Source organism: Patella vulgata, chromosome 7, assembly GCF_932274485.2.
Source record: "Patella vulgata chromosome 7, xgPatVulg1.2, whole genome shotgun sequence".
NCBI classification, from domain to species: domain Eukaryota; kingdom Metazoa; phylum Mollusca; class Gastropoda; family Patellidae; genus Patella; species Patella vulgata.
The window spans coordinates 16,724,827-16,739,103 of NC_065885.2; the positions used below are offsets into that span (position 1 = coordinate 16,724,827).

General features: G+C 35.1%; 1 protein-coding gene and 1 long non-coding RNA gene across 2 annotated transcripts; one reads left to right on the forward strand and one right to left on the reverse strand.

Moving 5' to 3' along the window:
* Positions 1–897: 897 nt before the first annotated feature.
* Positions 898–5,833, reverse strand: LOC126827303 (uncharacterized). The gene is made up of 4 exons (XM_050556575.2): positions 5,669–5,833; positions 3,555–3,604; positions 2,575–2,803; positions 898–1,109 (listed from the first exon to the last, which is right to left on the reverse strand). Exons 1-4 carry the CDS (start codon positions 5,682–5,684, stop codon positions 1,084–1,086), a joined length of 321 nt encoding a protein of 106 aa, XP_050412532.1. The 5' UTR covers positions 5,685–5,833; the 3' UTR covers positions 898–1,083.
* Positions 5,834–8,688: 2,855 nt separating this feature from the next.
* On the forward strand, positions 8,689–12,188 carry LOC126827304 (uncharacterized). The gene is made up of 4 exons (XR_007682649.2): positions 8,689–8,843; positions 10,393–10,448; positions 10,783–10,867; positions 11,961–12,188. It is a non-coding gene; the product is annotated as an uncharacterized LOC126827304 (long non-coding RNA).
* Positions 12,189–14,277: the final 2,089 nt, after the last annotated feature.

The following is a 14,277-nucleotide window of genomic DNA, read 5'->3' on the forward strand; positions in this document are numbered from 1 at the left end:
TGCGAGTTTCACAACATCTGGCCATTGCTTGTTTACTTCACAATTCCCGAACTTATAGCTATGTTATCTACAGACACGTGAGCAGTAGCATCCAATCAGAGGTTGTGACATCGCGACCTCCACGGAAACCTTGACATTGAATGAACCTTGAACTTTGCAACTCGATTATCACAGGTAGACATTTTAGCTTGAAAGCGCGAGACTTGGTATTCGTGCCGATCGAGGAATCTGATAGGCGCACAAGTTAGGCTTGTACCCAATCGAAATTAGTGCCGCAATATGCAGGGTATTACGTGAAGGCCTTGATAAGTTAAAGCGAGATCAAGCCTTCTATTGAAGATGAATAAGAGTAGGCCGTAGCACCTCATAGCACACTCCATGGAATATATGGCCGTCTTCATTAAACCAATTGGAGCAGTAAAGTAGGATGTTAAACCCCATTTCATATCTTAATTGTAGAACATCCAGTGAGTATGAATCATTGATATCACTGACTAAAGCCTTGACTACCATGGACTGATATCACTGACTAAAGCCTTGACTACCATGGACTGATATCTCTGACTAAAGCCTTGCCTTGACTACCATGGACTGATATCACTGACTAAAGCCTTGACTACCATGGACTGATATCTCTGACTAAAGCCTTGACTACCATGGACTGATATCACTGACTATAGCCTTGACTACCATGAATTGATTGCCTTGCATGATTTTCCAGACAGGAAATGAAATGAAATGGGGTTTAACTGCTCCGACTTCCAGATAGGAACCAAGCATAAATTTTCCCCTGTATTCATGTTACAAGTATTACGTCCCAGGTCTTACATCAGAATTATGGAAATGACAGAGGATTCTAGACAGAATCGCAGGGCATTTATCTTTACATAAGACAAGTTTTTGGTGGTTTTTTTTCACTTTATTAATTTAAAGAATAAAAATGAACAGTAATACATGTATTAATATTGTAAAATTGTCTAGAACGTCTTTTCACATTTCACTTTCACCATGACAAATAGAAGATGAGTGTTCTGATGTAGAATGTAGAATGGAGATGATGTAATAATTTATAAGAATTTATTGTCATTTCTTTCCAGTTTTTTTTCCACCTGAAAACAGAAATAAAACATATATTTTACTAGTATAAAGTACATCTACAAAAACAATTTAATTTACAATTTGTCATTTTAACATATTTCACTGTGATATATAACTATTTAACAGATTCCCACACACAGCAAAGTCATATCGGTAATGTCTTTCATGTTCATCAGTACATGTAGGACCTGGACGGTGGCTAAGTGGGAAAGACACTGGCCTAACTAGCCTGGAGGTCGCGTGTTCGATTCCTTCATTGGCCGAGAGAGTTCATCGGGACGGAGGGCCTGACAATGACAACTGTCTAGTCGTTCGGATCGGACGAAAAAAAACGAGGTCCATGAAGACATTGGCGTGCACGTTAAAGATCCCTTGGAATTTGATATAACTGCCGCTGCCTGGGCAAAATTTCCCTCATCGCACACTGTATGACATATGTCAGTCTCCATTAGCCCAGTCGGAGCAGAACAGTAGGACGTTAAACACCATTTCATATAATTCATTTACATATTGGACCTAATGAAGAATCCCACCTAGTTCCAGAAATAAGTTGTTATCTGATAATTTATAGCTACATGTAATCATTTGTATGGGCAATATTAACTAAAGCTATGAAACATATGTAAAATAATTTAGTAAATCATAGAAATTGATTCATTTAAACAATATGTTAAGGCCGCAGTAATGTACAGAAATACTGGCATGTACTACTACTAATATTTTTTGGAAATGTTGCAATACAATTTGTTGAATTATTTTATATTAGATTCAATATGCTTAATATACCATGACAGAAAATCTGTATCCATTTCATATTAATAGTAGACTTGTAAATATTACTACTTTAAAGGATCTAAGTCGCTAACATATGGGACCTAGAAATTGACAAAAGTGGGTCGCAATGCATATAATACTGTAATATGAATGTATACAAACTGATATACATTCAATGGTTTCCGTTTTTACTCCAATTTCAAATCAGTTAATGTTCGGCGAAATAAGCCAGCAGTCTCAAGCGAGTGCAAATTTCTAGCGTCTGGTTATTCCAGTCTACATACGCCGTTTTATTTGGTGCAAGGTGTCTAGCCTCGTCCCTCAAGTCTATTGATACAACTGGGGCTGAAGCGCATTATGGTACACGATTTGTGTACCAATGGCAAAATGTTTATTTTGTTTTAAATATTGGATATCAAAAGCCCATCTTTTCCCGGTAAGATCACAACATGAATGTTGATTTAATTAACAAATAAATCGTGTTTTCAATGTTGAAGATTTTGGATGATATTGAGTTAGAGACTTAGCTACTTTGAGCTCAAGTCTAGTTGTTGAATACATCTACCTATACAATATTTATGCTATGCAGTATCAAACCGGTTTTCTACATAATGTTCTCTGTGGCCCTATTTATTAGTAAATCTGATGTCCTGATATATTTTATGTTCCTGACAATTGACATTTTATCACCTGTAAACTTACCTTTTTCTTTGTGTGGTGCATCTTGATGTTTTTCTTTGTGTGGTGCATCTTGATGTTTTTCTTTGGGTGGTGCACCTTGATGTTTTTCTTTGTGTGGTCCATCTTGATGTTTTTCTTTGTGTGGTGCATCATGATGTTTTTCTGCTTTGTCTTCTTTATGTTTTGGTGCTTTGGGACCTGTGCCATTTTTGGGTTCTTCTTTATGTTTTTGTTTACCGGCTTTGTTATGCTAAAAAAAAAAGAAACAATATTTTGAAATGAAGCTAGATTAAGAGAACTGAGAGAGATCTTTATATATTTACTGTGGTGAATAAAACTGCTAAATTCTGAAAGACTCTTGACAATGATTAGGCCTACCAGAAGTTCTTTCATATTTTTCTTTAAAAAAGAAATACATTCTGTCCGTTTTTATATGATTGCCGACAAGTTCTCGATCTGACAATAAGAATTATAGATATTGTGGTTATCAGGTTTTTCATTATATATAATAAAACAAGAAAAAATCCAACAACTTTCAAACAAAGGTACCGTAATTATTAGCTATATCCATCATTTGATTTGCTTGTGAGTCTGGCAGCTAGGGCTGAATTAAGCATGCATGGGATTCCTGACTAAAAACATAATTGGGGCCCTTGCATCAACAGTGAAATTGAGTACCGGTATATTCCAGTGATGGGGTTTTGCAGGTATATTTTGAAATCCCATCACTGGTATATTCTCATCATTCTCCATCACACTCACCCAAATACAATTTGTATGTCAGTATAGTAGATAGATTGATTTATTTGGCACAAACATATACAACACAATGAATGACATTACATTCATTTATGGTACAAATTCTGTTTTTTATAACTAATTTGTGGGCTCCTTTAATACTGGGGCCCCTGGCTGCAGCCATCCCCCTCCTCATCTGCCTCTTACCCGGCCCCGAGATCTGGTACATGCACTCCTCCTTTTAATGGTTGGAGCATACTTACTTCATCTTCTTTGTGGTTTTTCTGTTCTTTTACAGCATGTTTCTTTCCTCCTGAACAAAAAAAACAACAAAAAAAGAAATTATAGCCTACAGTCAGATAAATAGTTCATTGCACTAAAAATATTAAATTTCATTAAAAAAAACCAACATAATCATGCAATTAGATTTATAAGTCAGTTAAGAGAAATATATATATATATTAAAAACGAAAAGTCAAAACTTATTTCTTTTTAATGTTTAATTTATTTCTAATCTGTGACACATGTTACGGCACAGCATATTGTGCATGCACACTTCGAGGCCTGTAATAGACAGATTTAGCCTGTTTAAATAATACATATAAACTAATACAGGTCGGATGATACAGAGCGTTCACACGCGGTTCCACAAAGTGAATCAAGGGTTATAACTCTAGAATTAATGGAAATCCATTAGGATTTTCGCCTCACTAACGTAAACAACATAATATTATATACATTTTAAAATGATCGGATGATAAATGTAGTCGGTGAGTTTTCCCAAGAAATGTGGACGACGGACAGGGTGACGGCATTATAGGACCACATTCACACGTGGGCATGTAAAAAAGCCAACGAAGATGTGAAATATGGGTTGTCAATATGGGAACTTGAATTATAGCGACGTTTGGAGCCAAATTTTCGGGAGCTTCGCTCTTTTGGGTTTATTTTCAGCAAGGGCGTCAAAATGTTATTGCTATAAGACAGTGGTTCTCAACCTTTTTTTTTTGCCAACGGCAAACCTTGGAACACATTTTGTCGGTCAGTTTCATTCTGATTTTTCCACAAAATTCGAACTCAACCATTTTTATGATGTAAATGTGATATATTTAAACGTTTTTTTTTAAAATTGAATAAAACATGTGACCTCTAGAGGATCCACAAGCTAAAAACGCGATATTTCGTACAATCATGAGTCATACTCGATGCGCGACATATCGAAATGAACCGGGATATTTGTGATATACACATATATTTTAAGTTTAATCAAAATCAGATAAAAATTGTGAAATCGAAAGAGGGTCCACAACCTTGGTCTATTACATACTTTTACACTATTTGCATACATTTTGTCGGGCAATTTCAGTCTGATTTCCACGAAATCCGAACTCAATCGTCATTAGGATGTAACGGTGATATATTGAAATATTGAATACAAATTGTGACTTCTAGAGGGTCCACAAGCTAAAAATGCGATTTTCCGAACAATCAGGGGCCATAATCCAGGAAGTCACGTTCCGATCGTTCCGATATGCGCGACTATGGGAAGGAGACAGATATAAACATAAATTTAAAGTTTCATCAAAATCGGATCAAAATTGTGACCTCTGGTGGGTCCACAATCTTCATTCATACAGTCTATAGCAAACGTTTAGGGACACCTTGTGAAATTGCCTCAATTTGCGTACGAGGATCGGCCATTTTGTCAGGCAGTTTCGGTCCGTTTTTTTATGATTTTACGAAATTCGAACTCAACCGTCATTATGGTTTAACGGTAATATATTCGGGTGTTTTTTTAAAAAAAAATAGGATAAGAAGGGCCAAAATCTAATTGCGCGAATATCGAAAGGAGCCGCGATCTTTGGGTTATAAACATACATTTCAAGTTTTATAGAGCGTGATTTTTCGTACAATCAGCTAGGGACCATAATCCATGACGTTACGGTCCCATACATGCCAATTTCGAAAGTAAATCGTGATATTTGAAAGATAACCCTATATTTCAATTTTAGTCAAAATTGTGACCTGTAGTGTCCACAAACAAATTTTGGACGTCCGGACGTCCGGACAGGGGCGACGACAATATATACGTCCACATGAAAATGTGCGCGTATAAAATTTCTTAGGACAGAAACTACAATTTTACCAACAATCATTATCAACGGCCAAGGAAAAAAATCCGTAGGACAGAAACTACAAATTATTTTTCCCCGGCTATTTTCACACCATAATTTAAAAATTCAGATTTCTTGGAATATTTTTGTTCCGAGTTTGCGGTGCTGAATAAAAATCTCTTTTTACCTAACTCAAGAATTCCGTAAATATGCGATATGTCGACCCTTGCGTGAAATCGAGAAATAAATAAATAAATACAAACCTTCTTTTCCAGACATGATGTTGTTAAAAGTTGTATAATTACACAAATTGGTTTAACTTCAACTCTTTTTATGCTCACGTTCAGCGCCTTCGCAAAAATTATATCCAAGACAAGGGGAGTAACTATATCTATTCAAAGTCCTCGGTAGTTGTGAATCACTGGCTGCCAGTGCATGTATTTATTATAGAAAACTGGTTTCAGCTAGCTAGTTGTTTTCGACGTCATTCAGTTTATAAGCCAGTTGGTAGAACGGTTATCCACCGGTTCAAACCAGACCATCTTGTCTGCGATATTATCTTGATGGAAGCGGCATTAAATAAAACGCATTATCGACCTGGTACATTTCAAGTCAGCAGCCAGTAGTCGGAAACAAACCCTTATAAGTACTGGCATTGCAATTTTAAATTAATAATAGTTTATTTACATAACACATAATTTAACAGCATATTAATTGTGTGTACTTTCGTATACACCAAACATTTACCGCACCTGGTCGTAGAAGAAACCTGAAATTGATGTTGTTAAGAATGACAAATTATACGGCCTTACAAACATTTTAATTTTAAAGATGCATTATATAAGAGGTAGGCTATACATCTGCCTATTTCATGTCTTTGTTTTGTATTTAAATGTTATATAAATTATTATTTAGAAATGTATATTCACAGGACAAGCAAATAATTAACACTTATAGACCGTCGGATGGTGGAGATTTAAACCGATTGAAATACTTTTTTAAGTGGCATTTAGTAATTGAACAGTAACACACTAACACTATTTATGGAATAGCAATTAGCATGCAACGTTTCGACGATGATACTCTCGTCTCTGTCATTTGCTTGACAGAGACGAGCTTGACAGAGACGAGAGTATCATCGTCGAAACGTTGCATGTTAATAAACCAGTAATATTTAATAGTACTATAGTGCGATTGAAATACGATCGCCATTTAATGATTTAATATGCTACGATAATAAACAATCTATATTACATCTTGTTAAAACTTCAAACAGTGATAACTTTGCTCAGAATAAAGTAATGTGAATGAAATTTACAATATATTAATTTAAAATTATCTATTTTGGAACTAAACTATTAGTGCAAGAACGGTCAGTTCTTTGCATAAATCTTGCAAACTGCACCTTTATACTATCTATATATAGAGGGCCGCGGTTGCTCGATCAGTGAGTATTTTAGGCGCCGGCTGACCCAACAGATGGGGCGTGTGTTCGATCCTCGGGAGTTTTCTGTGCATGGCTTGGCAAGAGATAGTCTAGTCTTTCGGGTGGGGCAAAAATCAAAGATTCATGTAGGCTATACACGTTACAGTTCGTTTGAAGTTGTTTTCCTTTCTCACAGCTGGCATATTAAAATTCTGAGCTCAATACGGAATGAAATAGATAGCCAGCGTATGTTCGTGACTATTTAGCTCGGGGTATTGTTTTGATTCAACTAACGGTTGGCATCGGGGCGACCAGTTTCCAGTAATTTGAAGGTAACAAAGTTATCGGCAGTATCAAATTCAACGAAAGGCCTAATTTACGAATATCTGTTGAATCCACTTCAGTACATCACTAAATTCTAGTAGACCCATGACACTTAGCGGGGCAGAACCCGAAATGCCCGAAGAAATTTCGGGTTACAGACGACGGCGACAGTCTTCTGCGAGAGCGGAGGTGCGGAGCTTACCGTGTAGCCCCCCCCCCCCCCAAGAAAATTTGATGGCCGCAAACGCGTTTTCCTATACTATTCTAGCCCGTGAATACAGCAACTTCAAAGTGGTCTAATATATAGCCGACATTGTAATTAAGACTCGAATTCTAATCAACCAACCAATCAATCGTTTACAGTGCACAAAGACGGGACCGTCGAGATAAAATTTTGAAGATTTAACTGCCGCAAACGCGTTTTCCTGTTATTCCAGCCCGTGAATACAGCAACTTCAATGTGGTCCAATTTAATATTGTCTACTTTAGGTGACTTAACTGAATCCCAAATCCCAAACCAACCAATCTTCGCGAGGTATGGGGGAATTTTGAATTTTGAAAATTTAACCGCCCCAAATGCGTTTTTCTGCTATTCTAGCCTCTGAATTTAGCAACTTTAATGTTTCCAACAACCGCCCGCATGGTTCGTACTAGACCGCAATATAACACAGTGTGAAATGAAGATGAAGAGTTTAACGTTCTATATATATGTATTTGTTTTTCTGCACCAACCGGACTAATGAAGGTGTACACAGAATCTCGGTGTTTCGCAAAATGTCCCTCATAGCACACTGTTCACACGTATACGTAGACTATTTTTTGTATTCCTTGTTGTGTGCTGTCCTCACTGTGTTTTGTTTTGATACATTAAAATAACATATAGTATTCTGTCGAATTCTATTATTGGAAGGTACAAATACAATTTTAAACAGACGCAAAATTATGTAGCCTATATATTATTTCGGATCTATAGGTCATGTGAAATGATAAGGCCTAGACTGAATTTAAAAACGAAAATTTTATGAGTTAAAATCATATATAATCCCACAGAATTCTATAGTAACTTAACTGCTTGCTCATCTTCATGGCAGAAACGCCGCTGCCCCCCCCCCCCCCCAACAAACATAGCACATTATTGCAGCCCACCCCTATTCTTAATGAATCTTTTTTGTTCAGAACAGTAGTAAGTTTAACCCTATTTCATTTTTTTACATGTTTTCTGAGGAGTCTCCCATTTAGTCCAAACTAGTTTAAACATATTATGAATAAATCGAAAGTTTACGCCATTCTAATGTATAGGCCTAAATAGTATCAAACTAGTCAAAACTAGATTACTGTAATAAATTCAACATGAACATATTTCCTCGCATTCTTTTGTAAATAGTTATCATCGTTGATATTAATAACAATTGTGTATCTTTAAAGAATTGAAGTCTAGTGCGCAGATTTGTAAACAGGCCAAAGCCCTAAAATCTAAATACGGCAGTAATAATTATTATTATAAATACTTCTTTTTGTGCTGCATCGCAACGACCTAGAGGTTTTTCTTAGAGTTACCCCCCTTGTCTTGGTTATTTTTCGAGGGCGCTAAAAGTGACCAAGAAGAGCCGAAGATAGAGAAACGTGACACGAATTTGTACAATTAAGGTGTTCATACAACTTGAAAAACAACATGTCTGGAAGAGAAGGTTTGTATATTATTTTGTTTCACGATTTATGGTAAATTAAACGTTAAGAAGTAACTAGTTCCGAAAGTAGTGTGTAAACTGTACTGTAATAAATAGATTGCCGCTGGTTGATATTCAAGATTGTTGCAAAAATTTGGATTGTATTGTGTAATAAAAATAAATTTCTATGTTATAAGGAATGGTGTGATGTTAAAATAAGAGATACTTTTATTGTCTATATCTATTGCCTTAGTCTTCTGCAGGTCTTAAAAATGAAAAAGGGACCTAATATATATAGTTTCCAAATAATAATTAAATATACTAAATTAAATAGATCAAGGCCTAATTTAATTGTTACCACTGACCACACACAGCATTGGTTATATAGGCCTGTAATACTATTGTTACAGTTTTGGATATTATTCATATAGTGATTATAATTAAGTGTACTGAGTGATGCTGTATCATGGTATCCACATGGTTTTCATATTGATACATCGATTTGCATATATGATAAGCTTACATGTATACAGTATATAGTGCAGATCTTCAGCACTTTACTTTAGTGTAAATCTAGCCTGCATTTGATTGTTCACTGAGTATTGATTATAATCTTGTAAAAGACATTGGCTTATCCAATTAATCAGTTTAAACATTCAGCAGAAAGCCAATCAAGACTCAATACAGAGCTACATTATCATTATTCATTAAAACATCGATCATCTATTAATCTCGGCCATGATCAGTCAATTGTGTAGGCCTGTATACTATTTGATAAAACAAGAACACCTGATGAGTAAAACTGATTTAGTACACCAAGTGGCATGCCTGTCTTCATTAGCCTAGTTGTTCATATACACATAAGGATGATACATTTATTAACAATAAATAACTCTTCTGAAACCTCTTCTCACACAGTCTGTAAATAGTAAAGGCAAGAATTACACCTTTTTTCTACCCCACGCCTGTTTCATCAATATCATCCCCAATCAGTTGATACTTGCCTGAATGCTCGTTCTCAAAGATTATAACTAACAAGACTATATCCAGCTTATTAAACTTTTGACAATAGCTAGAATACGATCATTTATATACAAAAATTTGCGCCCCCATAGATTCTGTTTTTATTCAAACTTTGAATTTAACATCATGTTAAAACATCCCAAATTTTCCCACCTTGATCTATTCCATCATGAATATTATTTCAAAAGATAAAACATTTTATATACCTGGATCCTATCTTGGAGGAACTAGACCCTGTTTAGACAGATAAATGTTGTGTAGATGTAAATAAATCATCATAGAAGATTTAATCAAATTCACATGGGATAATTTTGGATTTGATAGTGAAACTGGAAAGACCCAAAGTTTATTTTTTAAATTCTAAGTCACAAATGTGTTCTAAACACTAAGGTTCTTCTTACTAAAATGTGTCTGGCACCAGATTCTAACATCACTCTATATGACTGTCTCTTTCATCTTTTTCTCCAGACCAAAATTAAAAAGTAATTTAATATTTTAATTTGTAATTATGCAGGCTGTTATTTCTCCTTTTTTTTGTTATTTTTAGGTGGAAAGAAAAAACCTTTAAAAGCACCCAAGAAACAGAAGGCAGATGACGATGAAGTAAGTATAAAACCATTTAAAGCAGTCGTACCAGATCTCATCACAGGGTATCCATTAATACAAGTGGTTTTTACATGCAAATCAAATGTTAGAAATGGCCAATTTCCTTGTTCCAATGTTTCAGCTCACAGTTGCCAGAATTGATTAACAGGATTACATGTATACCCCAGTTGAAGATTTTTTTTTTTTCTTGTTGATATGTAATGAAAAACCTGATAACCACAACAACTATAACTATACTGCATATTCTTTCAGACACCACTACAGCTGTCAGATTGAAAATTCTTTAATAATTTTTAGCTTCATTTCAAAATTTTGTTTCTTTTTGTTTTAGGATGCCGTAGCCTTTAAACAAAAACAGAGAGAAGAACAGAAAGCATTAAAAGACATGGCTGACAAAGCAAAAAAAGGACCATTAGGTAAGTTTCCAAATGATAAAGTGTCATGTGTCAGGAACTTAATATATCACAGAATCAGATTTACTAATAAATAGTGCTAAAGAGGAGCATTATGTAGAAAACCGGGTTTGATACTGCACTGCATAAATATTGTATAGCTAGATGTATTCAATAACTAGACTTGGCCTACAATATTTAATGACAAGAATATTGTAAATAGACTGTAATTCAGTTCAAATGAAATTTTATCTTAAATATAATAGATTGTCTAATATATAATAATTCAACAAATTGTATTGCAACATTTCCAAAAATTATTAATGGTAGTACATGACGGTATTTCAGTACATTACTAGGGGGGGGTGGATGGCTGAATGGTTAGCGGACGCGCGCTGTATCATAGTCTGTCATTGAGTCGACTGGCGTGGTTTTGAATCCCTGGTTGTACGTGACAAGGAGTAGGGTCGCCTGTTCAACCTCGTGGGTTTTCTCCTGGTCCTCCGGTTACCTCCCACTGCTATGGCTATGCGCAAGCATATTACACATTACTGCGGCCTTAACATAATTGGTTATATAATCAATTTGTATGATTTACTAAATTATTTCACCTAATTTGTCGTAGCTGATGTGTCATAGCTTTAGTTGATATTGCCCATACAAATGATTTCAAGTTGGCATAAATTATCAGATAACAACTGATTTCTGAAACTAGGTGGGATTCCATGAAAGAAGTTAGAACCCAATGCATTAATATCTTAAGACAAGGAGTGGGGTTGTCTGTCCAACCTCGTGGGTTTTCTCCGGGTCCTCCGGTTTCCTCCCACTGCTAAAGACCCCTACGCGCAAGCGAATTATTGAAATAAAATTAAACCATATATTAGTCCCGAAATGACCTAGTTTGTGTCGAGTGGACGTTAAACCCCATTTCTCTCTCTCTCTCATTAATATCTTAAAATCCAGTACGATTTTATTATGTGTGGGGCAATGTGGGCATCAGTCAAAAAGTTGAATATCATGGTGAAGTAATATTTGAAAATTATCTACTAAATTGCTTTTTTTTTTACATGTACCTTATTCTTGTACAATCTCATTTAAGTTCGATGATTTATTTCAGGTACAGGAGGTATAAAGAAATCTGGAAAGAAATGACGAAAAAGTCTTATAAATTATTACATCATCTCCAATCGACTTTTATTATGTCATTCTACATCAGAACACTCATCTTCTATTTGTCATGGTGAAAGTGAAATGTGAAAAGACGTTCTAGACAATTTTACAATATTAATATTACAGTTCATTGCATTTTATTCTTTAAAATAAAAAATTAAAAAAAAACCCCAAATTTGCCTTGTGTAAATTTATAAAACCTGACGTTTATAACTACCCCAGATTTGTCTAGAGCCCTCTGCAATTTCTGTAATTATCAACAAAACTAGGGGTGATGATTTTCCGTGATCGCGGAAAAAACGCAGAAATCGCGGAATTGTCCACTCAAAACGGAATTTGAAATCTCACACAGAAAAAGACGGAAAAGCCGATATTTGCTGATACTAAACACAAACTCAAAACAATTTTGCAGTTATCCAAGTATTTCATCTTTTTATTCATAAAAATCGGAAATATTGAATGATATCGCGTGGTTTTGTTACTGTCTATTTTAGTATTTAGCTACTTTCATTTAGGAATCATAATTTTAATCGAAACGAAAACCCGTCTTTCATGTATCCCTGAATACAATTACTCTGTAGTTTAACTTAAATTAAACATTGTAATGTATATATATGTCTTAAAAAAAAACTTCTGTCACTTCATAAAAGTAAAAATCGTTTCATTTACTTCTTATTTTACTGCCAGGCTTGTGACTCGTGTTTATCCACATTAACCAGGTGACATCACAAATATACCGTAGTCTTGTGAATCCAGCCCTTATTCTCGAAGAAACGGTAGTAACTACGAAGATGTCTGGATAAATCGCGACTACAACTAGCAGCTGAGAAAAATGGCTTCGTCTGCTAAAAAGATGAAACGAGATCACAGGATGTAATTTTCTGTTATTTAATTCGGGAAACAGGTTTAAAGAATAACTAGTCATTGAACATTACAAGTCATTCACAATTCAACATTTGTTATCATTGGTTTAAAATGATTCGTTTTGTAATAAAAGGCATTTTAAGATGTTTTATTCATTTATTCATAAAATAACATTTTATCTCGAAAAAACGGAATATGGTCAGCTCTGAAATGGAAAATAACGGAATTAAAAATACTTAAAACGGAATTTGCTATTTTCTGAAACGGAAAATCATCACCCCTACAAAACACATACTTATGGAAAACAGATACTAGTGTATTTAAGGCGACGTTTCGTAGAGTATTCTCTCAACGTTATCAAGCTAAGTATGTGTTTTGTTGTTACTCTATCCAGTTACTAAATGCCATTTAAAGAACAATTCTGTAATTATGATGTAGGGATATTTTCTTGTTTTTGTTCCTTGTCTGGGGTAGTCAAGGTTCCAGTGATGGTAAGCCTTATTACTCCGGGTTTTTTTTTTATAACATGTAGAACTAATTACTTGTGGTACAGACCACTGGTCAATGCACTCAGTGTTTAAGCAGTGTGATGGAAAGTATTTTACAATTGCCTTATTTTCTTAAAGATGCATTATGTAAGAGCTGACTCTACCTATTGCATGGTTTTATTTTGGCTTACATTTATTCACATGCCAAGTCTATAATCAACTCTCTAGACAATTGGACAGTGCAGATGTAAACAGGTCAAAATACAATCGCCATTTAATGATTTAATTTGAAAATGTCAAAACTTTAAACAGCGAGGGTGGTTGGATGGCCGAATAGTTAGCACGCGCATGCTGTATCACAAGGCCTGTCATTGAGTCAACTGGCATGGTTTCGAATCCACGGTTGTACGTGACAAGGAGTAGGGTCGCCTGTCCAGCCTCGCGGGTTTTCTCTGGGTCCTCCGGTTTCCTCCCACTGCTAAAGACCCCTACGCGCAAGCGAATTATATAAAATTAAAAACCATATGTTAGTCCCAAAATGACCTAGTTTGTGTCGAGTGGATGTAAACCCCATTTCTCTCTCTCTCTTTAAACAGCGATAACATTGCTCAGAATAAAGTAATTTGAATGACTTTTTCAATATATTAATTTTGAGTTATCTATTTTGGAACTATTATAGCAAGAAAAATCAGCTTTGTCTAAATCTTACATACTGCATCTTTAAAGGGACATGTAAGATTAGATAAAGAGTTGATAGTTCTCACTATAATAATTAAAAAATAGATAACGTAACTAGAATATTCTGAAAATTTCAGTCAAATTGCTCCACTCTGAACCAAGATATCAGCTTTTGAATTTTAGACTAGCCTCGATCATCATTACTAAAGTCAGTACAATAAACAACGAAGTCTC